Here is a 26,822-nt window from a genome sequence, read left to right on the forward strand (position 1 = left end):
AAAAAACCTACATCAAAACAATGTACTACTTTTGCAGCCATTGGGCTGTCACAAAAACAGAAACTTGCAGAAATTTATCATTATTCATTTACTGTAATCATTGTGTGTCACTTAATAATTACTCGATTCATTTGCATAAATTAGTTTGAATTCCAACAGTGTCCAGGTGGCTCCTGATGGTGTACAAGAAAGTGTAATGCTAACGCAATGGCAAATTGTCCATTCTCAAAAACTCAATCACATTTACTATTTTTAATAATTAAATCAGGGGACTCGAGTGAGGTCTAAAGAATACAATGTCATCACTTTCCTACACGACAGAATGGAGATTCTTTCATATTCGTATTATGCGTTTGTATAAACGGAAACTGAACATGACAGTCAAAACTAGCTCGTTATCAGCTTGGTGAACACCCCCATCGCATCGCAGGCATTGACCCACTGATTTACGATAGTTTGATTTATTATTTATTAATAGGTTGATAGACTGGTTTCACAGCCGTCAGACAAACGCTTTTCACGGTGGGTTTCATGGTCCTGTCCTGAGTTTTGTCCCACGGCCGAGCCCCGGGGTGACCCGGGAGCCCTGCAACAGGCAATCGTTTACCTTCTTGGGTTCCTGGGTGGTTGACAAACGAGCCTGCAGCTTTAAAACCTGCTCCTGCACACCATCAGCAGCCATCATCCACCGTTTCTGACCCAAGCACCACCCGGAAGTACTCGCGCACTTGCCCTGGAACTGAACATGTACCAATGGCGCCGCCTGGCCCGCCTGATGCTGGCGGCATTTTGTTTGGATACGAGGATCGGCCGCTTCCAGCTACTGGAACTAATCAGTCGTGATGCTTTGTAAAATATCATCATGCGGCACCCCCAAAAATGCACGTAAAGTCGCCAATTAGGCTAAATAGTGTACCCAAAGTAGAAACAATGTTCACGGTAGGTTCATGGCCCTGTTCTGAGTCTTGCCCCAAATAGTTTAATGCATACTCTTATGCACATGTGACAATAAATGTATGTACCATCTATTCTCTATTAATAACATATCAAAATGATTTTAAGAGTATGTTTTTTACCATCGTTTTTAATGGCGAAATATGAATCTTGTTCAATTTCGTTTTGCTGTTATTAATAGAGAATAGATTGTCACCTGTGACAATATATTTATGTAGCATCTATTCTCTATTATTAACATATCAAAACGAAATTAAACTCGTATTTCATATTAAATTCATATTTTGCCATTATAGTTTTATGTTATAAGAAGGAAGTAAGGAGGACAAGAAAAAGAAAACAATAGAAAGGGGAAAAAGTGGAAAAATAGATGGTAGAGAGTAGAAAAACGTGAAGTATATAAAAAATAAAAAAAGAAGAGCAACAAGAAATAGAAGAGAAGGCCCCTTTGATAAAATCTGTATTCGGAGATGTAGCTCTATCCGCGTCATGAACTGAAATCAGCAATCCTTACGGTACCGCTGCATCACATGATTCCAAAAAGTCGATGAAAGGAGACCAACTCCTTAAGAATTGGTCATATTTATCTATTAGTCGGAGTCTCATTTCTTCAAGGCGTGCTATGTCCATCATATTCCTAATCCACATTTTAACAGTTGTCATATTAAATTCATATTTTGCCATTATGTAAATGGCAAAACATACTAAGGTAAAACATACTCTTAAATATTTCAAAAAGAAGCAACAAAGTTGATAACGGTAAGGATACACCAAAGTACTCTGAATTACGAGTCATCGAACATTAAGCAGTTTGCACATATAATAATAATGTCATTTGTTTATTTTGGATCCTTTAAGTTGATATGTAGGGGAGGGTGCTTTTAAAAGAAGAAATTTGGTGCTGAATGATTTAAAAAAGATAAAATGTATGTACACACAGATATTGCCCATCTTCATGCAAAAATACTTTGTTTACACACTTCCCCTCCCTCTCAACAGACATTTAATCGATAATTACCTTAAAATAGTCTATTTGACCCACTAAATATTATGTAATATGAAAATGATAACAATTATGATTGTTCCTCTATTTTAAAACTATTATTCTCAATAATGCTCATATATAACTCTGGCAAGCTAATTGACCAAAGGATGTTATTACAACAAATATATAATCACTTGTTACTCAACATTCATATTTTCCAGTATGAATCCATAGATTTAAAAAAATGTCTCAATGGTTTCACTCTCTATGGTCTGTAAAGAACATTTGTGGAATGAGTTTATTCAACCCAATTACAAGTAGGTATAATTTCATAACACAAACGTCACGGCAATTGTTAAGTTCAGTGCGTGGATGCTGATGTGAGAAAGGGAAAACTTTAACATTCACTTGTGGAATGTGGGCTTTGCTTTATTATCCATCCATGTCTTCTTGACCTGCAGTCCTTTTTGTGAAAATACTCCCAGTGTTGTTGGGTAGATGCAGTGCTTCTTAAACTGGGGAATGGTTCACCCAAGGGCAAATTAAATTATTTTGGGGTGAATGAAACTAGAGGGGCGAATGAAGGGTGAGTGACTTAATTTATTCAGATATTTATATATATTTTTCTATACTTAAAAAAGGCATTGCCATTAAAGTGGTTAGTAAGCTCTTATTTGTTTTAATGGCAGTGGAGCTGGAAATTTGATACATTTTTTTTCTCTCTACCTTTGGGTTTTCTAATTTCAAACTAGGATATTTCCCAAATTTACTGTAATATAATCTTTTAGACCTGACGAGCTAGTGGGATCATAAATTTATAATTGGCAACACTGGAGGATTGCCGTAGGCAACTGTTGAACTGTAACTTTACTTTGAGTGCCAATGTAGCTACTTTTCTACTAGAATTAGAATTCTATATATATTTACTGCACTTCAATCTACCAGCACTTATTTGCATCAAGCAACATGAATTCTAGGTAGTGCCGTGCCGTAAGGAGATTTGAGCCCCGTTTTTTAGGCAATCTAAAGTTAGATTGTGCCATTTTCTTGTTGTGATATTCTGCATTTTCTATTCTAGCGACTTTAGTATTTTGTGAGTTTGAATTGGTAACCCTGGTTACACCAACACTGCTGCAGACACGGCCACAGCAAATGGGTCATTGTGTTCAAACATTAAGGTCAGCATATCCAGTATATCAGTTATGGCTACAAAATCCACATTATTTAAAACAATATTAAAAATATTTGCTCTGTGGTGCAGTTGCTAACTGATTGGTGGCAATTTCAGTTTTAACTTTTGATTTCTAAGTACTTCTAATTTTATTCTAAAAATAATTCTAATAATAATAGAAGCCTAATTTTAGGGTGGATGATGCATTTAAAAAGACATACACAATAAGAAAACATTGTTTCTAAGAATCTAATTCTATGTTCTAAGACAGTTGTTTACTAACTTTACGCAAACTAGAAAAATTCTAATAATTTTTCTGTTCTTAATTTTTTTTGTCACTCCTGGTTGGGAGGATGGAAGGCCGCCAGATATTCACAACTTGGCAATACACAATGTTGTGATGATGTTTTGAGCACGCATGTGACATATACATGTCAGTACACATGCACAACCTTTAAAATATATCTGGATTTGGAAGAGCCAGCTTCTGGAGAGGTATACCAAATATGACAAGTTGATATTTGGTGGTATTGTGAGCTTTTGCCGTGGAGAGTTATAGAAAGTAATATTAGTTAGATACTAATATATTAAATCACATACTCAATGGTTTTTTGAGCTAGTTTTCCAAGAAAAATACTACAGTAATCAAAGCCCGAAAGGGTAGGATGGGGCCCAGTGTTTAGACGTTAGAATGTTTTTTTATAGAATGATTTTCCAACTCCAGTGGTAATTAAACTTTTTTTTCACTCCTAGTTTTTACTTTTTTTTTTGGATGTTCAAAATGGTGAATAAAATAAATACTCAAGAAATGAGTTAATTTATGTTTTTTGTTCATGTGACAAAATAAATTATATATAAAATTATACACAAGGGAGAATAAGACGAAAATTACCAAAAAACAAGAAAATTTAGTCAAGAGTGAATGAAATGTTGTGATAAAGACTCATGGGTGAATGACACTGAAATAGTTTAAGAAGCACTGGGGTAGAGGGTTCAAGGATGTATACACAGGAAACAATCACAATATAGTTTCAAGTCAGAATTGTGTATGGCTTAAAAAGAAACAAATGTGTTGATGTTGCCATGAACTTCTACCTATGTCCTTGATAACAGACGCTGCATGTTTGCAGGGTGCTATTTAAGTAGCCTGGATGAATATGTGCAGTGTATTTGCAAATGGTGTACACTGGAGTGCAGGAGGGATTGAATGCTTGAGGTGGTGGAAGGGGTGCCAATCGGTTGACCACTTTCTTAGGCCTGGATTATATCAACTTCTTGAGTGTTGTTGGGACCGTACTCATCCATGCAAGTAGGGAGTGTTCCGTCACACATTACTCTGAGGCATATGGGTTTGTGGAGTCAGGAAATGAGCCACATGCTACAGGTGTACTGTTCGAACTTAGGTTTATTTTGCTGTTTCATTTAAGTTTCTGGTTAATGGTGACGCTCAACAATTGGAAACTGGAAGTCTGGTATTCTTATTGACAGTCAAGGACAGAGAATTTGTTACGTTTTATGCAAACAGGGTGAGAGCAACCCCAGGCAGAGAAAGAGAAGGCACCTTTTTGAAACTGGAATATTGTAAAAAGCAGTTGGATATCTTCTGAAGAAAATATATTAAAAGCAACATCTTAAATTAGAAATTGTTAGTGTCTGATTTTTGTACGATATGAATGTTATTTGTCAGGCCATCTCTTGCTGCACATATGCTTTGATATCAGTGGAATTGTAAATTTAATTGCAGTTGTGCAATTTATCAAATATGGCTAATTCTGATGTTCCAGTCATTAACAATGCAGCTGAAGATGGAAGATAAAAATTATAACACAATTACATGATCCATTTACAATGATGTGGTAAAAAATGTGTAATTTAGTTCAAAATCAAAATACTGCAGATTCTAAAAATCTGAAGTTAAACAGCAAATGCTGAAAATATTAATCTGGTCAGGCAACAGCTTGCACATCTGAAGACCGGGACCCCCACTGATGCTACAGGGCGCAACCACGCTCCCATCTGCCCTCAGACTGGAGGCATCAGTGCACCTATGCACCCAACGGCTTCCAAGACAGGACCTGCGACAATATTGCCACCGGATCAAGCAGGGACCCTGACACTGACAGCAGCCAGAAGAAGAGTCCTAACCTGAAACATGTCCATCGCCTCCACCGATGCTGGCCGACTGCGATTTCAATCTTATCTTGATGCCCACCCAGTAAGTTCTTCAAAATAATTAATGTAAGATAATTGGAACAAAAGTAGGTCATCAGGCACTTCAAACCTCCCCATCATTAAATATGATTGATGGCTGATCTATAGTGGCTCTAATTCCTCTACAGTGCCCTTTCTCCATTTACCTCTATACCTCAATACATCAAATGTTTATCCAGAAAAGGGTACAAAATGTCTCTCCAGGTTTAGGTAACTATAAACACCAACATCCTCTCCTTTGTCCTGTCCATCTTCTCTTCCAGCTTGACACAAAAAGCTGGTGTCACTCAGCTGGAGAAAAATAATGGGTGATGTTTTGGGTCAAGACCCTTCTTCAGACTCTTCCAGCTTTCTTTCTACCCCACCTACAATCAGACCCAAAACATCACCTATCCATGTTCTCTGGAGATGCTACCTAACCTGCTAAATTACTCCAGCACTATGTGTCTTTTTGTGTAAAATAACATCTGTAGTTCCTTGTTTCTAAATATCCAGCTCTATTTTAAATGCTTCTGATTATCTAACTTCCGCTACCCACTAGGGCAGAGAATTTCAGAAGTACACCATATTCTGCAAGAAGAAATTTCTATGTACCTCAGTTTCAAATGACAGGCATTTTACCATGTCGTCACGTCCCTTTGTTCAAGACACTCCCACTGCTGAAAACATCTCAACATCTACCCTGTCAAGGCTCCTTAGGATATCATACATTTGAATAAGATCAACCCGTATTCTTCTAAACGCCAAGAACTACAGATCCAAACTATTTAGTCTCCCTTGGTAAGACAACCCTTGAATGACAGGAATTGGCTTGATGAATAAAAAGTGTTTGAAGCGTGTAAATGTTAATTCGAACAACACAAATATCCCTCGGCTTGATATTCAACAGGAATATCAATTAAAGCTAAATGAGTACAATGCTTTTTATATGTTTATTGCCTTGCCAAAAATATTGCTTTCTACTTATTGGCCACTTCTTGGAGATCCCTGAACGAGGTCCAGAAATAGAAATAAGGAATGCAGATGCTGGTTTACAAAAAAGGACACAAATAAGGGTACCGACCTGAAACATCACCTATCCATGTTCTCCAGGAATGCTGCCTGATCCACTGAATTATTCCAGCACTTTGTGTCCTTAATGAGGTCTATTCTATTAATGTGCAAATATGTTTAGAAACTCTGGATGATCCCTGCAGTATTAAACTAAAATGAGAATACACAGTTCTAGGATATCCAGTGTACATGCAGTCATCACAAATACAATACAACAAGAAGTGCAAAATAGCAGAATGATGCAAAATTGTACTGTAACGTCCAGATGGAGTAAAATAAAATTAAAGTACAATAACAGACTAATGGAAAGAGGTAGAGTTAAGAGTAAGTGCAGGTGCCAGCAACCTCACGAACAGGATGTGGAAGATGCGATTGGTTCAGGAGTTAACTAGGGGGGGGGGCTGTTCTTACATCTGAACATCTAGCTTTGAGCTTGCGTATCTTCTCCCAGAAGGTAGAAGGGAGAAATACCAAGACGACAGGCAAGTTGTTGATAATTTCAGTCTTCCTGGTGCATCGCATGCTAAAGATGGACTGGATGGAAGGAGTGATGAACTGAGCTGGTGCAGGCACTTTGCGGATTCAAGCAGACAAGAGCAGAACAGTTGCCATACCAGGCTGAGATGCAGCACATCGCAGATGTTTCTACAGCACATTGCAGATGTTCAAATAAAATTTCACGGCTGTACCAAATCTTTTCAGACCCCTATGAAAATACCTACACTGATATAGTTTGTTAATCGTGACCGTGAAGGGAGGTCAGGTTAGATTGCTGGTGCTTAAGAGCTTGAAGCTGACGACCATCGCTTCAGCAGCTCCATTGATGAGGACAGGGTTGTGTTCACCTTCTGGCTTCCTTAGGTCAACAATCAACTCTTCTGTCATGCTAATGTTAAGAGCCAAGTTGGTATCCTGACACCATGCACAAGGTTCTAGATCTCCTACTTTAGAGCTACTTTACTAACCTTGTTTTTAGTTGTTTTGTCCATTGGAAATAACAGACACAAATATGGATGTAGGGAATGATGATCACAAATCCAGCATTATTTGCAAACACTAATTGTGGGACATCTAGCCTCAGTACAGCTAAATGCTCTTGCAGATACAGAATGGAAAAAAATAAAGGCATTATCTTGCTGCAAATTCAGTGTTTCTCTGTTCTCCTTTTTTCTTCATTTCTCTGTACAAATATAACAAAGCTTTGTCCAAGTTTTTGATCATCTTCTTAATTTCTCTTATTTTCTTAGAGGTCCTCCTAAATTATGTATGCATGACATATGCATAGTCCATACACACATACAAGCAAGCATTAGGGAAAGTGGCATGATGGATTTGCCAACTGCTGACTAGTCTGCAGGCATCTTCCGCCATATGGGAGCTGGGTTTGAAGCTACATTTCTAACGTGAATTGTTCAGTTTACAAACTCTTCACAGGAACAGAACCTGGAGAAAATCTATATTGTCTTACAACGTTAATATCAGTTTTTGGCCAGTGTCTGTCTTTCACTATATAAGCATTAAGAGTAATTTTACTATATTGACATGGCTATATAAATGCAAAGTGTTGTTTAAGTAAGTTAACTAACTGATGTCAATCAGTGTGGTATGCTCTTTATTTTTTGTTTTTGCATATTGATTAACAGCAGATTGGAACCTGGTCATTGCAGCTGTTCTTCTGCACAGTCATCTTGGCTTGAAATAAAGCAGCTTAACAATTCATAACTGAACCGAATTTACAAAATGTTTCATCGGTTTCCATCAGAGAGATTTAGAAAATATGTCTATAAAACACATCACTGGATCAGATATAATATGTTCTATGGTTATTTTATTGCATGTAAATATGATCTATTGTGACTCACTTCCCTTAAAACTAAAACAATTTTTAAACATTCTACTGTACCAGTACAGGTTTCTTTGGTTGAACTGAATTGGCAACAATGGAGTATCATTAGTAATGGCATAAGTCATCTTGAAACTATTAATTTTAAGATTTGCCTGTGAACACAAAAGTTATATCAACCACCTATCTTGTTCACACTATAGTCACCACTCAAATATGTGGCTGCTTTATTTGTTTCCTTTATCATCTGTGGCATCCTTCAAATTTTCCTAACTTTACCGTCCTCCTCCCTGAAGATATGATTACTAGTTAGAAATAAATCCACAGATAATTATTACGCTCCTGCTCAAGTGTTTATTATTCAAACACACATAGCTATAATAAACTCATCACTGTGTCGAGTCACATGCCAAAATGCATTTAATACTACTAATTGTTTAGATATTACTAGACTAAGTGGGAGCCGTTGGGTCCCATGTTCACACAGGAGGGCTGGTCCCCCAACGCAATATTCTACCTCTCCACCAATTCCAAATCTGGTGCGCTAGTACTGTATCAGTGTTGTGGGCTGAAGAGACTGGTTTCCAGAGGGCTACTATGGACATTGTGGGCAAAATGGATTCTTGGGGTGGCAGCTCAGTCACTCAAGCCTGATGTGCTGGCAGCTCACTCACGGCTGGTGAGCTGGCGGTTGACTCACGGATATTCCTTGAAATTCCATTTTAAGCAGGGTGCAAGGCCACCAAATTCAAATGCAGTTTCCTACCATTTCAAGCAGGGTGCAAGGCCACCAAATTTAACTGCTGTTTCTTACCACTTCAAGTGGGGTGCAAGGCCACCAAGTTCAGGTGCAGTTTCCTACTTCAAGTAGGGTGCAAGGCCATCAAATTCAAGTGCTGTTTCATACCACTTCAAGCAGGGTGCAAAGCCACTAAATTCAAGTGCATTTTTATACCACTTCAAGCTGGGGGCAAGGCCACCAAACTCAAGTGCAGTTTCATACCTCTTCAAATAGGGTTCAAGGCCACCAAATTCAACTTCAGTTTCATACCATTTCATGCAGGGTGCAAGGACACCAAATTCAAATGCAGTTTCATACCATTTCAAGCAGGGTAAAACACCACATAAACACCACACTCCCAGTTCAGCAGAAATTCAGTGTGTTCAGTTGATTCACAGCTCAGAGTAGTGACCTCTCCATCTTGCAGAGACTCAACGACACCCACACTTCTGGGTTTTATAATCCCTCCCCCTCCCACCGGAAGGGGCGTGGCCTTCATGGCGTGATTGACAGAGAGAATCTCAACATATTTTAAACACTAATAAGACTTTTATTTGTCATTGATGGGAAGAATCCTCTGCACCTGATGAGCGGAGGGGGACTGAGTAAGATGGCCAAAAACAACAGAAACAAAAATGTATCTATATTACTAAAAGTCTGATCTTGATGACTTCCTGTTTTTCTGTTTCATGATTTTAGAAAAAACGCTGCCATTTATGGCTGTGATTTTTGGCCGTCTTACTCATCTTATTCCCCCTCCGCTGTGCAAGACAAGAGGATTTTTCCCATCGATGAAAAATAAAAGAGTTATTAATGTTTAAGAAATGTTGAGATTCTCTCTGCTGCCCCTGCTGGTGAGAGGGGGGAGGGTCTATAAAACCCAGAAGTGTTGTGCCTCAGTCAGTCTCTGCAAGATGGGGGAAAGTGAGAGGGTCACGTCTCTCAGACTGAGCTGTGAATAGCACTGAACACATGTCTACTAAACTGAGTGGTTTTACTGACCTTGAGTGCCCTTAATGTGGTTTGAAAATGAAAATGTGGTTGGGTTGAAGTAAAAGCACTGCAAATGGTTGGTGGGGGTTGGATTGAAGTAAAAGCACTGCATATGGTTGATGGGGGTTGGGTTGAAGTAAAAACGCCTTGCACCCTGCTTGAAATGGTATGAAACTGCACTGGAATTTGGTGGCCTTGCACCCTGCTTGAAGTGGTATGAAACTGCACTTGAATTTGGTGGCCTTGCACCCTGCATGAAATGGTATGCAACTGTATTTGAATTTGGTGGCCTTGCACCCTGCTTGAAGTGGTATGAAACTGCACTTGAATTTGGTGGCCTTGCGCCCTGCTTGAAGTGGTAAGAAACTGCACTTGAATGTGGTGGCCTTGCACCCTGCTTGAAATTGTAGGAAAATGGATGGGGGGGGGGGCAATAATTCAGCGAGTCTGGCGGCATCTCTGGAGAAAAGGAACAGGTTAGTTTTTGGGTCGGAACCCTACTTCAGACTGAAAGATAGAGAGGGCCAGGACAAAACGGGCAACAGATGAATTCAGGAAGAGTGGCGTCCATAATAGCCCATTGTTGGCCTCCCCTGGGACAGAATACTTGCCTCCTCTCTTGAATATGTAGGAAGGAACTGCAGATGCTGGTTTAAACCGAAGATAGACACAACATGCTGGAGTAACAGCGGGACAGGCAGCATCTCTGGAGAGAAGGAATGGGTGCGTTTCAGATCGAGAACCTTCCTCTCTTGAAGACTTCCACTTGAGCAACAGGCGAGAGAATGGTATGATTAGATTAAGAAGCGGCCAGTGGAGTATAAATAGAAGCTTGAATCTGTTGGGGGCCAATAGCCAGTTTCTATGCTGCAAATACTTCGTAATATATCCAACCAATGTTATAAACAGTCTCCAGTTCCCATAATACCACAGCTTCTTGCTGGAGTGAGATTTTTTTTACAACGTCAGTGAGTTGAGCGTTTTGTCATCCAATCCTCACTATCTCCTAGCTCCTCCAAGACCTGTGCACGGAATTGGAGTTCTCTCCTGAAAGCACCTCTCGGCAAGTTTTACTAGCTAAGGTAAGGAACTCATAAAACAGAGTTTAACGGAATAACTGCGAGGAACATCTCCAGGTCAAATAATTATTCATGTGGATCTGTAGGCAGCTTATGGCCACTTAACACAAGCGGAAAATCTGTGTTCGATTTACAGTGTTGATTAATGGTAAGCAAAATGTAAAGGTTTTCCTTGAGATTTAATTTCCATTCACGGAGAGAGCTTAAAACGATGTTTTGAAATAAAGTGTCGAATTTCGGAGACTTTCTAACAATTTTTTGCAGCGATGCTTTTGCTGTTTCATGATTTGTTCCCAAGTATTCCTCTACATTGGAGAATCTGAAACTGGACTATTCTTCGTATGGCTGCTCATTCTATTTTATTCATTAGTATTATTCATCTCTGCATCAAATTTAAATTACAAATGGAAGTAGCATCGATATTAAAATTACTTGGGACGTAATTGGGCTGGTGAACGCGATGAAAAGTAGTGAGTTTCAAATGACCAGTAACAACTTATCCGTTACTTTAAAATAAGATTCTACCTCAAGTTCATTGTTTCAAATTGTTCCCCCCCCTTTCTGGTAATGTGAAAGTGACCCATTTGAGAAACAATTCCGACTGCGCCAGAGCCCATGTTTCTATTTCTGTCTTGAGATACTTTAGCAACCGAGCAGCTGAGAAGTTCAACATAGTTCGCTGTTGCCCTGCCAGAAATTCAATATCCTCTGGGTTACGTTTCATGCATGATTTTTTTCTAAATCTCCTCGCCAAAAAATGGATTCCAGGCTAAGTAACGTGAATGAAAAGAAAACCTGTAAATGCTAAAAATCTGAAATAGAAACAGAAATGGCTGGGAACACTCATGATTGGGCCCGTGGATTGTTCCAAGAAACGCTTAGACCTGTGAGAAGTTGTAGATACGATATTAGAAGGATAATCAAATTTCAGCGAATGATTGAACATAAGACCCCGAAATGCAATCATGGGCAGGTGCGTACTATTAGATCTCCAAACGGTTAAAGGAATTTGAAGAACAAATTACACGCAAATATTCCTCCAGGTGAAGCAGCGATTCACTTACTTCTTCGAGTCGAATGTACTGCGGTCTTCTCCACCAAGGAGAAATAAAACAAACCTCCCCCGGAGCATCTCCTTTCTGTTTCCCATTTTTAGCAACAATCCCACTCACACCTCCTGTACTCTTAAAATGAGGCTCGACGCAAGCTTGAGGAATGTGGAGGAAGGAATGGCAGATACTGGTTTACAGCGAAAATAGATACAACATGCTGGAGTAAATCAGCGGGGCAGGCAGCGTCTCTGGAGAGAAGGAATGGGTGACGTTTCTGGGCGAGACCCTTCTTCAGACTAAAGATGAGGAAAACTGCCTCATTTTTAATCTGGGCACGCTGCACATGCACCCCTTCCAGACCCAATATCGAATTTTAGACCTTAAAGTAACTCGTTTTTTTCTGTGTTCATTAGAACTGACTTCTTCTGCTAGATAGACACACACATGTTTGAGTAACTCAGCGGGATAGGCAGACCCGAAACCATGCCTCCTCTCCAGAGTTGCTGCCTGTCCCGCTGAGTTGCTCCAGCATTTTGTGTCTATCTTGGATTTAAACCAGCATCTGCAGTTCTTTCCCACCAGTACTATTGGCCGTACACAAAAATGCTGGAGAAACTGAGCGGGTGCAGCAGCATCTATGGAGCGAAGGAAATAGGCAACGTTTCGGGCCGAAACCCTTCTTCAGACTGATGGGGGGCGGGGAGAAGAAAAAAAAGGGCTCTTTTTACCACAATGTACCCATTTGGCCTCACCTTAACAAAGATGTTTCCTTTGTCCTATCCATACCTCGGCAACTTAAAGGGTGGTTGCTCTGCAACTTAAAACTAACTTGTTTTCTTGCTTTCCCAGTTCCAAAGAAGGGCGTTGTACCTGAAACGTTAATTATATTTCTCTCCCACTGTGCTGGATGTTTCTAACAATTTACGGAATTATAAGTAATGTTCATTGTTTTTGTATAAACTTGTACTTTTACAGTATTTTCAACTGTTGGCATGTTTGGGGGACGGGAAGGAAATCATCTTTAATTCAGATGTCAACAAGATTAGGTTTAAATACTCGGCTTTCAACAGAATGTAACATCAATGGATGAATGAATTAATTATTTGGAAAGACTAATCATCAATGTCCAAATTTTTAATATCTTGAGAGACATCACTCCATTTAGCTCAATTGACTGTGAGGACAGATACGTCTTGTGTTTAATATATAGTAGCCTTGAACTGCAAATCAAAAATGGGAGAGTTTTCATATATAATTATGTATACGGGAAACCGTGCTGCCTGATCTGACATATCCGGGCATAGACTGTTCCACCGTGGGTATTCCTTCCAATAAAAAGGTTCAACTTTATTTATTTCTTCGTTCTAATTGCATTATTTACTGACCACCTTGCTTGTAAATATTTCCCTGCGGTAACAGATCCTGGACAGTTGATGATTAATTTGTTTTACAGCCTATTACCTTTCTGATGAATTGAAGCAATGTGACCATAGACGAGGGTCCACGGACAAATAATATCCATATAAACTAATTTATTGCTGAAAGAAAGCTGCAATTAAAAGACGCAGTACATACATTGTAGTACAACACCTCATTAATATAGCGGCTAATTTTTGGCAAGGCTATCCTCTTAATATGCATTAAAAAATCTAAGCCTAATAGCGTACAGGAAAACAGAAAGTTCCTACTTGTTTACTGACCCGTGTTGCTGGTCGCTCAAATTGAAGCTTTTTTTAAAATTAGAAAAACATTAAACCTGTTGTCAGTCAAATGTGGGCTTCTTGCTTTTCATGGTAAGGATCTGCATTCAGCGTTTCTTTCCAGTTGCACCGGAGTTCTATTTGCACTTCGACTGACGACATGAGAATATTAATAGATTTCGTTGGAATGAAGTCCACCCGTCGGTATTTTTTTTAGTAACCTTCTATTTTAACGTTGAGCTGGGGTAAGGGGCTGCATCCTCTTTTTAAAGATCCGGTCTTTCTTTCAGACCTATGATACATTATAAAATCCAAAGCATTAATCCCAGCTTTCGCCCATCAGAGCGAAAGTCACCCTTGATTTCTGTCCTTAGAAATAAAGTTAAATAATAAATCAAACGCACTATTTATTTTTCTAATATAAAGCAAAACGTGCTGAACATACTCAACAGGTTAGGCCCCTTCTGTTGGTAAGAGAAATCGAGCTAACATTTAGATTTTCTACATTGCAGTTGGGACACAGCAAGGTAATTTAAATGAAAGTGGTCAAGTTTAGTATTATGTTGCATATCCTTTGCGATTCATGAACATCACTAGTTGCTGGGTGTCTTCTCTGGTGATGCTCTGCCAGGTCTGTGTTGCAGCCATCTTTAATTTATGGGGGCTAGTCCCCTTCAGTTTTCTCTTCAGCATATAAACAGACATGCTCAATTGGGTTCAGATCGGGTGATTGACAGCCACTCAAGAACTGACCATTTTTTAGCTTTGAAAAACTCCTTTGTTCCTTTGGGATTGTTGTCTTGCTGTAGAATGAACCGCCAGCCAATGGGTTTTGAGGCATTTGTTTGAACTTAGGATAGGATGTGTCTATACACTTCAGAATTCATTATGCTACTACCATCAGCAGTTGTATCATCAATGAAGATAAGTGAGCCAGTACCATCAGCATCCATACATGCCCAGGCCATAACACCCCCACCTCCGTGTTTCACAGTTATGGTGGTATGCTTTGGATCTTGGGCAGTTCCTTCTCTCCTCCATACTTTGCGCTTGCCATCACTCTGATATAAATTAATCTTCGTCTCATCTGGCCACATGACCTTTTTCCAGAACTGTGTTTGCTCTTTTAAGTACTTCTTGGCAAACTATAAACTGGCCATCTTATTTTTGCAGCCAACCAGTGGTTTGCATCTTGTAGTGTAGCCTCTGTAATTCTGTTCATGATGAAGTCTTCTGCGGACAGTGGTCATTGACAAATCCACACCTGACTCCTGAAGAGTGTTTCTGATCTGTCAGACAGGTGTTTGGGTATTTTTCTTTATTATAGAGAAAATTCTTCTGTCATCAGCTAAGGAGGTCTTCCTAGGCCTGCCAGTCCCTTTGCGATTAGTAAGCTCACCAGTGCTCTCTTTCTTCTTTATGATGTTCCAAACAGTTGATTCTGGTAAGCCTAAGGTTTGGCTGATGTTTCTAACTGTTTTATTCTTAATTCTCAGTCTCATAATGGCTTCTTTGACTTTCATTGGCACAACTTTGGTCCTCCTGTTGATAAACAGCAATAAAAGTTTCCAAAGGTGATGGAAAGAGTGGAGGAAAGACTAGGAGCTGAGAGCTCTCTTATACCTGCATTAAGGAGGCATTTAAACACACCTGAGCAATTACAAACACCTGTGAAGCCATGCGTCCCAAACATTATGGCGCCCTGAAATGGGTGGACTATGTATAAACACAGCTGTAATTTCTATATGGTGAAACCAAAGTGTATAAAAAATACCCTTTAATAACATCTGACAATGCGCACTTTAACCACATGTGATTTTTTTCTAATTACAAATCTCAAATTGTGGAGTACAGAGGCAAATAAATAAATGATGAGTCTTTGTGCCAAACATTATGGCACTGTAAGTCAATTGTCAAATGTAAACTGCCCTCAGTGTGTAGGTGAGTGGTAGGATCTGGGATGAGTTGTTTGGAATCTGGGAGAAAAATACAGGATAAGTGTTACAGTGTAACCAGATAGCCATATAACAATTTCAGCACGGAAACAGGCCATCTCGGCACTACAAGTCCATGCCGAACAAATTTTTTTCCCCTTAGTCCCACCTGCCTGCACTCGTACCATAACCCTCCATTCCCTTCTCATCCATATGCCTATCCAATTTATTTTTAAATGATACCAATGAACCTGCCTCCACCACTTCCACTGGGAGCTCATTCCACACCGCTACCACTCTCTGCGTAAAGAAGTTCCCCCTCATATTACCCCTAAACTTCTGTCCCTTAATTCTGAAGTCATGTCCTCTTGTTTGAATCTTCCCTATTCTCAAAGGGAAAAGCTTGTCCACATCAACTCTGCAGATACTCAACAGATACTTGATGATCAGCATAGACTTGGTCAGTCGGATCCAGGCTCCGTGACTGAATATAAACAAATATTAATCTCTTACCCCTTTCTATTTTACTACCAAAGTGAATGACATCCCACTTTTCCACATAATATATCACATGCCATGTTTAGACCCATCCATTTCAGCACTACATATCTATTTGAACCCTCTCTGCATCATACTCAAAGCCAACTTTCTAAGATTAGCAAATTTATATATATTACACTTGATCCCCTCATTCAAATCATCAATTTAGGATGAAGCCACACAAATTCCTTTTGTCTCCTACTGAAAGAAATCTACATTAACTTCTTATCTTTTTGCTTATCTGGGCAGCTTATACAACATATTAATGTTCCTCTCTTGACCACTGTCATATTTCATTTTCCCTTTCCTTTTCATTGCCTTGGTTATCCTCTGCTGAATTTAGAAATGTACCAAATATTCAGGCTGACTTGCCTTTTTGGCAACATTATACAGTATGTATTTGATCTCTTACTATCTTTACAACCCAGTGTGGTTGAGGTAAAAGAGGCGAAACAACATTCTTTCTGAGACATTTCAGAGGAAATAAACGGAAAATTTGTGAGATCTAAACAAAATATGAAACTTGGTTAAATGTAAATATTAGCGACATCATTTAGTCAATAATTCACATCTTCAAATTTGTGAATCTTCGGGCACTCCTGCTGGAGAAAACACTAGTTAACCAGGAATGTCTTATTATCACATTGATAACTCACTTTATCTATTATGTTATTATCACTGTATGTTTTGTCCATTGATATTTTGGAAAATTACATTCAAATTAAGAATTCTGTTGAGCTGTCATGAATTCCAAAGTAATTATTACGTCCTGCCACTGTGCTGCATGCAACTATAGTAATCCATTATGTTCTGCCACTGTGCTGCATGCATCTGTCTATCACTTGCTTTATTGATCTTATAGACAATAGGTGCAGGAGTAGGCCATTCGGCCTTTCGAGCCAGCACCGCCATTCAATGTGGTCATGGCTGATCTTCCCCAATCAGTATCCCGTTCCTGCCTTCTCCCCATATCCCCTGACTCCTCTATTTTCAAGTGCCCTATCTAGCTCTCTCTTGAAATCATCCAGAGAACCTGCCTCCACCACCCTCTGAGGCAGAGAATTCCACAGACTCACCACTCTCTGTGAGAAAAAGTGTTTCCTTGTCTCCGTTCTAAATGGCTTACTCCTTATTCTTAAACTGTGGCCCATGGTTCTGGACTCCCCCAACATGTTTCCTGCCTCTAGCGTGTCCAAACCCTTAACAATCTTGTATGTTTCAATGAGATCCCCTCTCATCCTTCTAAACTCCAGTGTACAAGCCCAGCTGCTCCATTCTCTCAGCATATGACAGTCCCGCCATCCCGGGAATTAACCTTGTAAACCTACGCTGCACTCCCTCAATAGCAAGAATGTCGTTCCTCAAATTAGGTGACCAAAACTGCACACAATACTCCAGGTGTGGTCTCACTAGGGCTCTGTACAACTGCAGAAGGACCTCTTTGCTCCTATATTTGATTCCTATTGTTATAAAGGCCAACATGCCATTCACTTTCTTCACTGCCTGCTGAACCTTATTCATGTGTGTATATGTTTATATTATGGTATATGGACACACTTATCTGTTTTGTAGTAAATGCCTACTATGTTCTGTGTGCTGAAGCAAAGCAAGAATGTCATTGTCCTATACAGGGACACATGACAATAAACTCACTTGAACTTGAACTTGAACTACCTGCATGCTTACTTTCATAGTACAAGGACCCCCAGATCCCGTAGTACTTCCCCTTTTCCCAACTTGATGCCACTTAGATAGTAATCTGCCTTCATGTTGTTGCTACCAAAGTGGATAACCTCACATATATCCGCATTAAACTTCATCTGCCATGCATCTGCCCACTGCCCCCAACCTGTCCAAGACACCCTGCATTCTCATAGCATCCTCCTCACAGTTCACACTGCCACCCAGCTTTGTGTCATCTGCAAATGTGCTCATGCTACTTTGAATCCCTTCATCCAAACCATTGATGTATATTGTAAATAGCTGCGGTCCCAGCAGCGAGCCTTGCGGTACCCCACTAGTCACTGCCTGCCATTCTGAAAGGGGCCTGTTAATCCCTACTCTTTCTTTCCTGTTTGCCAACCACTTCTCTATCCATGTCAGCACTCTACCCCCAATACCATGTGCCCTAATTTTGCCCACTAATCTCCTATGTGGGACCTTATCAAATGCTTTCTGAAAGTCCAGGTACACTACATCCACTGGCTCTCCGTTGTCCATTTTCTTAGTTACATCTTACTTTATTATTTTTTAAATGTCAATAAGTTCCGGTCATAAATCTTGGGATCACTATTATATTGCCATTCATTTATATAATTCCAACCAAAATAAATGTAGAACATCAACAATTTGTTGATTTTGATTGAGAAGGAAGATTTAATAGCATTGAACCCAAAACGTTACAAGTCCATGATTGTCATGAATCATTCTTAAAAAGGGACCACAGGTGCATGACTGCTTTACTCTCAAATTAGAAATCTTTTATGGGCAAAGCACTTCAGTGAATCAGACATTTGTCAACAAATATTTTTATGGCAGAAATAGATAGATTCTTGATTAGTATGGGTGTCGGGTGTTATGGGGGAAAAGGCGGGAGAATGGGGTTGAGAGGGAGAGATGGATCGACCATGATTGAATGACAGTGGACTTGATGGGCTGAATGGCCTAATTCTGCTCCTATCACTGCTCAACAGAGTAAAATAAATTGTAAAAGAAGTGTCTTGACCTGAAACGTCGCCTATTTCCTTCGCTCCATATATGCTGCCTTACCCGCTGAGTTTCTCCAGCATTTTTGTCTACCATGTAAAACACTCGAATAGTTTATGGTTACTTTAAAAAAAAAAATCATATTTGGCCATTCATTAAAAGTTCACTGCAAATGAAAAGAACAATTTACCCCCCCCCCCCCCCCCCCCCCTTTTTACATCATGCAACCAGATTCCCATCCTAAACTGTAAATCTGATATTTTGAATTACAAAGTGTTTATGTGGTTTGATTCTGCATTTTAAAACCTGATGGAGCAATAGGATTGTGAATTATAATTGAAACTATTGCATTTCTACTTCTAGACTGGATTGTCAAAATGGCACCGAAGAAAAAAAGTACCAAAAAAAATAAAAGTGAGAAGAATGAATTACCAAAAATAAGCATTGTTGAGGAAACAGCTATTGATATTGACCAACTGAACCACCTTAACACTCTCTTTGATAGTGGATCAAATGGATTTCGATGTACAGCCACAGAAATCTCCAATCCCAACCATGGCTCATTCATCTTGGAGGAAATCAGCAGGATGCGCCAGGAGAGACTCCTTTCTGATCTCACACTATCCACTAAAAACAAATCCTATTATGTCCATAAAGTGGTGATGGCAGCTTGCAGTGATTACTTTCGCAACATGTTAAAGAAAGATCCATCTGTTCAAAGTGTAGATGTCAATGATGTATCAGCTTTAGGGTTGGCCACCGTCATAACCTATGCCTACACAGGGACACTCAGTTTGTCTCTTTATACCATCGGATGCACCATTGCTACCGCCACTCAATTCCAAATGTATACCTTGATCAACATGTGCACTGACTTCCTTGTTCAAGAAATTAATGTAGAAAACTGCATGTATATCTCAAACATTGCTGGAACATATGGACTTAACCAGGTTAAAGAGTCAGTGAGGAAATTCATCCGTGAAAATTTCTTGGAGTTTTCAGAGAATGATCAATTTATGAAGCTGACTTATGACCAAATTAGTGACTTGTTGATGGACGATTGTCTTCAACTGCCCTCTGAGCTCACTGCTTTCCAAGTTGCAATGAAGTGGTTGCAATTCGACTCCAAGAGGGTGAAGCAGGCAGCTGATTTGTTGAGTAATATCAGATTTGGTACCATTTCAGCTCATGATCTGGTCAGTCATGTTCAACCTATCCCATGTATGATGAAAGATCCAGATTGCCATCGACTCCTAGTTAATGCCATGAACTACCATCTCCTGCCTCATCAACAGAATATGATGCAGTCTAGAAGAACAAAGCTGAGAGGAGGACAGAAGGCACTGATAACCGTGGGTGGTCGACCAGCCTTGACTGAGAAGGCTTTGAGCAGAGAAATCTTATACCGAGACCCTGAAAATGGATGGAACAAACTTGCAGAAATGCCAGCCAAAAGCTTCAATCAATGTGTTGTGGTAATGGATGGCTTCTTATACATGGCTGGTGGTGAAGATCAAAATGATGCTCGAAACCAGGCTAAGCATGCTGTCAGCAATTTAAGCAGGTAAACATCACTTTTTATCCTATGGAATATGTTAGTGCATAGGGTTTTAAAGCTTTGAAAAATAAGGATTGAGCTTTTCGCAATAGAAGAATTTACATGCAAAATTACACCTTGTATGGGGTAGATCGGTCCAGCACGGGAACCTAACTGAAGCTTGAACTCAGGATTAGATGAAAAGTTATACTTTATAATTTACAAACCTATCTCCAATGATGTATTATTAGTAAATTATTCCATTCATTTTTTATCATGCCTTTTGTTTTTCTTTCTCTCTTACTCCCTATCTATAAAAAAAAACTAGAAGCAGAATCAATCCACAACTGATAATATTAATAATGTACGACTGATATACATGAAATGTTTTTACCTTAATATATTTTATTTTAATTTAAAAAAATTACATCTTTTATATTCTCAGGATATTCTTAAATACATTACAGCCAATGCGATAATTAATTTTGCACATCTAAACACAAATGGGATAAATTCTCAATCTGCCAACAATCAAATTGCAAGAACTATTAGTGTTAAGATTCTCTGGAGGAAGAGAAATCAAGCTGAGGTGTATTACATTTCCACTGTACCTCTCTGGAACTCCAGCTGCAATTAAACAACTTAAACCACTATCTCTATTTCTGTTGGTGGAGTTACGGCACATTGCAAGAAAGCATAATGCAATACACAGATTTTTAATGTACTGTTTTTAAATGTAAAGGATTCATAAAATACAAAAGTCATTGACATCCTAGTTTCTAATCTGATAGGTAAAGTTACCTCAGTACTGAAAGGTTTGTATTTTAAAGGTTTTAAGTGCAGTACACCAATACAGGTACCACTGACATTAAATAAAACACCAGGGATTGGTTAGGATTTAAATATATAAGACTAAAAACCGGATGGTATTCGATTAGACACCAAAAGACAATATTTCCATGCTTGTTGGGGATTTTTTGAAAGCTCCCAACTTTCCCCATGAGGTTCCTGCAGCAATATTCTGGACTTTTATGAGAATTTGCATGCTTTTGTTTAATCTTTGGGTAATTCCAGGCCTAATGCAGGCTGTTAAATCGGGGTATTTGAAGTATTTAAATCAGAATATAAAGATGATTTATTAATCAATAAAGCAACAAGCTTCCAAGAGAAGGATGACTTTCAATTATAATTATGGCAATGTTCATCCTTTTATTCAATCTGAATTTCATGCTTCCTAATAAAACTGTTGTAGATGTAACTTTTTAATCCCTTCACCTTCATCTGTTTAATGCAATTGGTAGTATCGTTCTGAGTCAAAAAGCTTGATGTTTCAAACTATTTGTGATTTGATTATTCTGTGTTTTTGGAGGTGCCGTTTTTCAGAGGAAAACTTAAACCGCGGCTCCATCTGTAAATTAGGTTGATGGAAAAAATTGCTGTTATTTTATTTTATTTTTTTAACTGGCGAATAGTCAGTTCTCAACCAGCATTAACAAAAATGAGATTATCTGGATAGTCTCAGATTGCTGAGTTTTGGACACTCCTGTGAACTGTTGAATTCCTTGCAGGAATGACTACAGGACACTAACAAGTTATTTGGGATATTGGAATTATGAATTGCCTGTTTCAAAAAATGCATATCTTTAGATACATCCCAGATGCATAATGTACCATACAAGCACATTTCATTTCAGAGTCACTAAAAGTCTTGCTGCTCACTGCAAGCAACTGGCTAAAACTCTTTCTTCCATTAAACCTGTGAGAACAACCAAGGCATAATTAATATAAGTAAAATTGGTCTGTCTTTCACCATCTCGAGAAAGACCAATAAGGTACTTCCTTAATATGCAGTCATTTTAATGTATCAGTTAAATTATAAATGGTGACAAAGGGAGTCAAATAGAAATACTCCTTGGTCTATTTCTTATAGCATACCTGACATTAATTGATAGAAATTGTTATATAAATCTATCTCTTATTATCTTTACTGCATGTGTAGTGTAGTGGATAGCTACCAACACGCATCTTGTTATATGTAAGAAAGAACTGCAGATGCTGGTAAAATTGATGGTAGACACAAAATGCTGGAGTAACTTAGCGGGTGAGGCAGCATCTATGGAGAGAAGGAATGGGCGACGTTTCGGGTCAAGACCCTTCTTCAGACTGATTACAGGGCAGAGGGTGAGACAAAGATAGAATGTAGGCGGAGACAGTAAGACTAGAGGGAGAACTGGGAAGGGGAAAGGGAGGAGAGAAAAGTTAGAGAAGTCAATGTTCATACGGCTGGGGTGTAAATTACCCAAGCAAAATATAAGGTGTTGTTCCTCCAATTTGCGCTGGGCCTCACTCTGACAATGGAGGAGGCCCAAGACAAAGGTCAGATTGGGAATGGGAGGGGGAGTTGAAGTGCTGGGCCACAGAGAGATCAGATAGGTTAAGACGGACTGAGTGGAGGTGTTCAGCGAAACGATCTCCGAGCCTGCACTTGGTCTCGCCGATGTAGAGAAGTTGACACCTGGAACAGCAGATACAGTAGATGAGGTTGGTGGAGATGCAAGTGAACCTCTGCCTCACCTGGAAAGACTGTTTGGGTCCTTGGATGGAGTTGAGGGAGGAGGTAAAGGGACAGGTATTGCATCTCCTGCGGTTGCAGTGGAAAGTATCTGGGGAAGGGGTGGTTTGGGTGGGAAGGGACGAGTTGACCAGGGAGTTACGGAGGGAACAGTCTCTGCGGAAAGCAAAAAGGAGTGGAGATGGGAAAATGTGGCCAGTAGTGGGATCCCTTTGGAGGTGGCAAACATTGACTTCACTAACTTCAGATAGCCCTTGCATTCTCTCACCTCCCCTTCCCCTTCCCAGTTCTCCCTCTAGTCTTACTGTCTCCGCCTGCATTCTATCTTTGTCCCGCCCCCTCCCCTGACATCAGTCTGAAGACGGGTCTCGACCCTAAACGTTGTACTCATGCATCTTGTTATTACTTGTTTACCAATTAATGTGCAAAAATCAAGAATCTTATTAAATCATGAGCATGATCTGGTCTTTCCAAAAATGGAAAGATGCATTGATTTTCCTTTAATGTCTTTTTCAGATATGACCCTCGTTTCAACAGTTGGTTTCACCTCTCCAGCATGCTCCAGAAGCGAACCCACTTCAGCATGTGCTCCTATAACGGCCTTCTTTTTGCCTTGGGAGGTCGGAATTTAGAAGGTCCCCTCGCATCGGTGGAATGCTACATCCCTTCCACCAACCAGTGGCAGATGAAGGCTCCGATGGATATCGCCCGCTGCTGCCATGCTTCTGCATTGAATGACGGCCAGATCCTGGTATCTGGTGGCTACATCAACAATGGCTATTCTCGCACAGTTTGCACCTACGACCCTACAACAGATGTGTGGAAAGACCGCAGCAGCCTGAGCACCCCCAGAGGCTGGCACTGTTCCGTTACCCTCAGCGATTGCACCTATGTGATGGGTGGTAGTCAGCTTGGGCCACACGGTGAGCGAGTCGATGTGTTAACGATTGAACGCTACACTGCCTACAATGGCCAGTGGAGCTACGTGGCGCCTCTGTCGATTGGTGTGAGCACAGCCGGGGCAACGACCCTGAATGACAGAATCTATCTAGTCGGAGGGTGGAACGAAAGTACAAAGAAGTACAAGAATTGTATCCAAGTCTACAATCCCGATCTGAATGAATGGATCGAGCAAGATGAGCTGCCAGAAGCCACCGTGGGCGTCTCTTGCTGCACCATCATGTTACCCAACAACAAACTTCGAGATTCCAGAGCTAGTTCCGTTGCATCTGCAGCAATCAGTATCTGATGAGCGTCATATTTTTAATGTGAAACCCCCCCCCAATACCACCCATGTTCAAAATCCACTCAGGAATCCAAACCCTGATGTCCCATTCTTTGAATATTGATTCTATCTGAGATCAGCCAGAAGCAGCGGGTGGATCTGTCTTATGACACACAAGGCTCATCTGTACAAATGTGTTTGACGAATCTTTCTACCACTCCAATTTCAGCCTTAACCTTAATCTACAAAGTGAATTGCAGAGATCTTTTTATTCTCAATTCAAGAAAACTTTCGTCAAATATACGTACTGTGAGTAACCAACAAATATCCATTGAACAAAATGAAATGGTTCATTCTCCGCAGTCCTACAAGACACAGTTCCACATGAACAGCTACTATCAAATGTATTATTTGATTCTGTTATGAAATATAAGCGAAGAATGGATCCATTTTTACTTCTGGAATTCGAACTCAGTAAAGTTGCATCAATATTAGCCAACCCAAGTCTGGAAGAGCCCACAAAATGTAGAATGCGTTTAAAACATACGATTATGTCTCCAATTTGGAAGTCAGATAAAGAACATCCATGTCAATTCTATTCTCCCTTTTTATCATCTCTGAGATAGCGAACGTTTGTACACAGAAGGTAAGGTCTTAACTTCTATTGATTAGTGATGGCCGTTCCTCTCCCAAAAGCACCTTTAAATGGTTTTGGTGAACATTTAACAGTGTTTAGATAACGTCTCTGGTAACAGTTGAAACAACTGTGAAGGCGTAGAGGTTCCACTTCTGTTGATCATTTAAATTTTTCATACAAACGTCAAAGACTGCGATGAAAGTTCAACAATTTTAAATTTATTGTTCGGGCTTACAGAGTTGATTTTAAAAGGGCAACATTGAAACATTATAATTACATTACTGGTTGTGCGAATGTCAAAAACTGTCGAGTTTGATCATCTTTGCAATAAAAGTAAAGGCTGCGAAGAAACATTAATATTTGAAATCAACCGAGTAACGTTAGTTTTCAAAACGTAGAATTTATATATTAAGAAGAGAAGGTATGTTGTAATTCCAGAGTTTATGGGAGACAGGATGCTCTTAATCACTTCCTAAAGCATGTTTTAAACTATAAAGTGAGAAAAAATTGAGAAAACAGATGTTTGGATCAAATGGTTCAGATGTTATCTGCACCTTCATTTTTATACTTCCCTCTCCCAACTAAATTGAAATTAGTTTTCCTTCTCCTTTAATTTTTTTTTAAAGTGTTAAAATCGATTTGATTTCCTTGGTGGAAATTATAATAATCCATTTCAAAAAGACAAGTCACAAATCAAAGTACTGGAAATACACAGCAGGTGGTGTGGCAGTGGAGAGAGAAAAATAAAGGTAGTCTTTAAGGTCTTCGTCAGAATTAGGAAAACATTGGTTTACGTTAAGAAACGGGAGGAGCGGATTGGAGAAAACAAAGTGGATATTTGTGATAGGGTTGGTCTATTGATGCAATGTTTTCCAAAGCCATCAACATTAATAGATATGAATGAGAGCTGTTAAGAGTGAGAGAGGAGAAAACAAACCTGGTGCTGCGATTACAGAACATTTGCTGGAAATTATGCCAAAGTTGGTGACTTTGCATCAGAACTGGTCAGTTTTCATATAAACAGGATAGGCAGGATATCTGATATTCTTGAATTCACTGTTGAGCCCTGCCCGTTGTTATATGTCAAAATAGAAGAGGAATTCCATTGTGCAATTATTCTCTGGGCTCCATTGAAATGGTACAGGAAGTCAAAGGCAGAAAGACTCAAAGACCTCGGCATTGAAGGCTCTGCACTCAGCTGGCTCCGTTCCTACCTTTCCAACAGATCCCACTTCATCTCTCTCCACAACCACACCACTGCTACAGCCACAGTCACTCAAGGCATCCCCCAAGGCTCCGTACTCGGCCCCCTCCTCTTCATCATCTACATCCTCCCCCTTGGTCAGATACTCCGCCACTTCAACCTGGACTTCCACTGTTACGCTGATGACACCCAGATCTACCTCGGCACCAAATCCCCCCACAACCCCCCCTCTCCCATATCAACTCCTGTTTGTCAGCTATAAAAACCTGGATGCAACATAATTTCCTCAAACTCAACAGCAATAAGACAGAATTCCTCCTCATAGGCTCCAAAGCCACACTCAGCAAAATCAATAACCCCACTCTCACCATCGACGGCACCACTGTCTCCCCATCTCCCCAGGCCCGCAATCTTGGCGTGATCTTTGATTCCACCCTCTCCCTTGAGCCTCACATCCGCCATGTCATTAAAACCTCCTTCTTTCATCTCCGCAACATCGCCAAACTCAGACCCTCTCTCACACCTCCCGCTGCTGAAAGACTCATCCATGCCTTCATCTCCTCCCGACTGGACTACTGCAACTCACTTCTCCTTGGCACCAGCTCCACGTACATCAACCGACTCCAACTGATCCAGAACGCAGCC

At 39.9% G+C, this 26,822-nt stretch overlaps 2 protein-coding genes across 4 annotated transcripts in view; one reads left to right on the top strand and one right to left on the bottom strand.

The window, feature by feature from the left end:
• eloa (elongin A) overlaps nt 1-736 on the bottom strand; it is a 66,743-nt gene extending 66,007 nt beyond the window's left edge. The window contains exon 1 of one of the 2 annotated variants that reach the window (XM_055656238.1): nt 608-736. Coding sequence is in view for 1 of the 2 variants with exons in the window: in XM_055656237.1 (XP_055512212.1) it covers nt 608-685 (78 nt within the window). In the remaining variant the exon portion in view is untranslated. The remainder of the gene's footprint in view (nt 1-607) is intronic. The other variant, XM_055656237.1, reaches the window with a different exon arrangement.
• A 95-nt stretch (nt 737-831) lies between these two features.
• LOC129709714 (kelch-like protein 31) lies at nt 832-25,689 on the top strand. 2 transcript variants are annotated; one of them, XM_055656240.1, is made up of 3 exons: nt 832-939; nt 19,366-20,566; nt 23,628-25,689. In XM_055656240.1, the coding sequence occupies exons 2-3, from the start codon at nt 19,380-19,382 to the stop codon at nt 24,358-24,360; spliced, it is 1,920 nt and encodes a 639-aa protein (XP_055512215.1). In that variant the 5' UTR covers nt 832-939; nt 19,366-19,379; the 3' UTR covers nt 24,361-25,689. The 2 variants fall into 2 exon arrangements, with proteins under 2 accessions (XP_055512215.1, XP_055512214.1); XM_055656239.1 differs by lacking the exon at nt 832-939 and adding an exon at nt 10,924-11,073.
• The last annotated feature ends 1,133 nt before the right edge of the window (nt 25,690-26,822 follow it).

This window comes from Leucoraja erinacea, chromosome 26, assembly GCF_028641065.1.
Source record: "Leucoraja erinacea ecotype New England chromosome 26, Leri_hhj_1, whole genome shotgun sequence".
NCBI lineage: Eukaryota > Metazoa > Chordata > Chondrichthyes > Rajiformes > Rajidae > Leucoraja > Leucoraja erinaceus.

What these genes read in the sequence shown, in the direction of transcription:
- LOC129709714 (XM_055656240.1), top strand. Translation starts at nt 19,380, where the DNA reads ATGGCACCGAAGAAAAAAAGTACCAAAAAAAATAAAAGTGAGAAGAAT. An exon ending in GCTGTCAGCAATTTAAGCAG is followed by an intron (nt 20,567 to 23,627) that starts GTAAACATCACT and finishes TGTCTTTTTCAG; the next exon opens with ATATGACCCTCGTTTCAACA.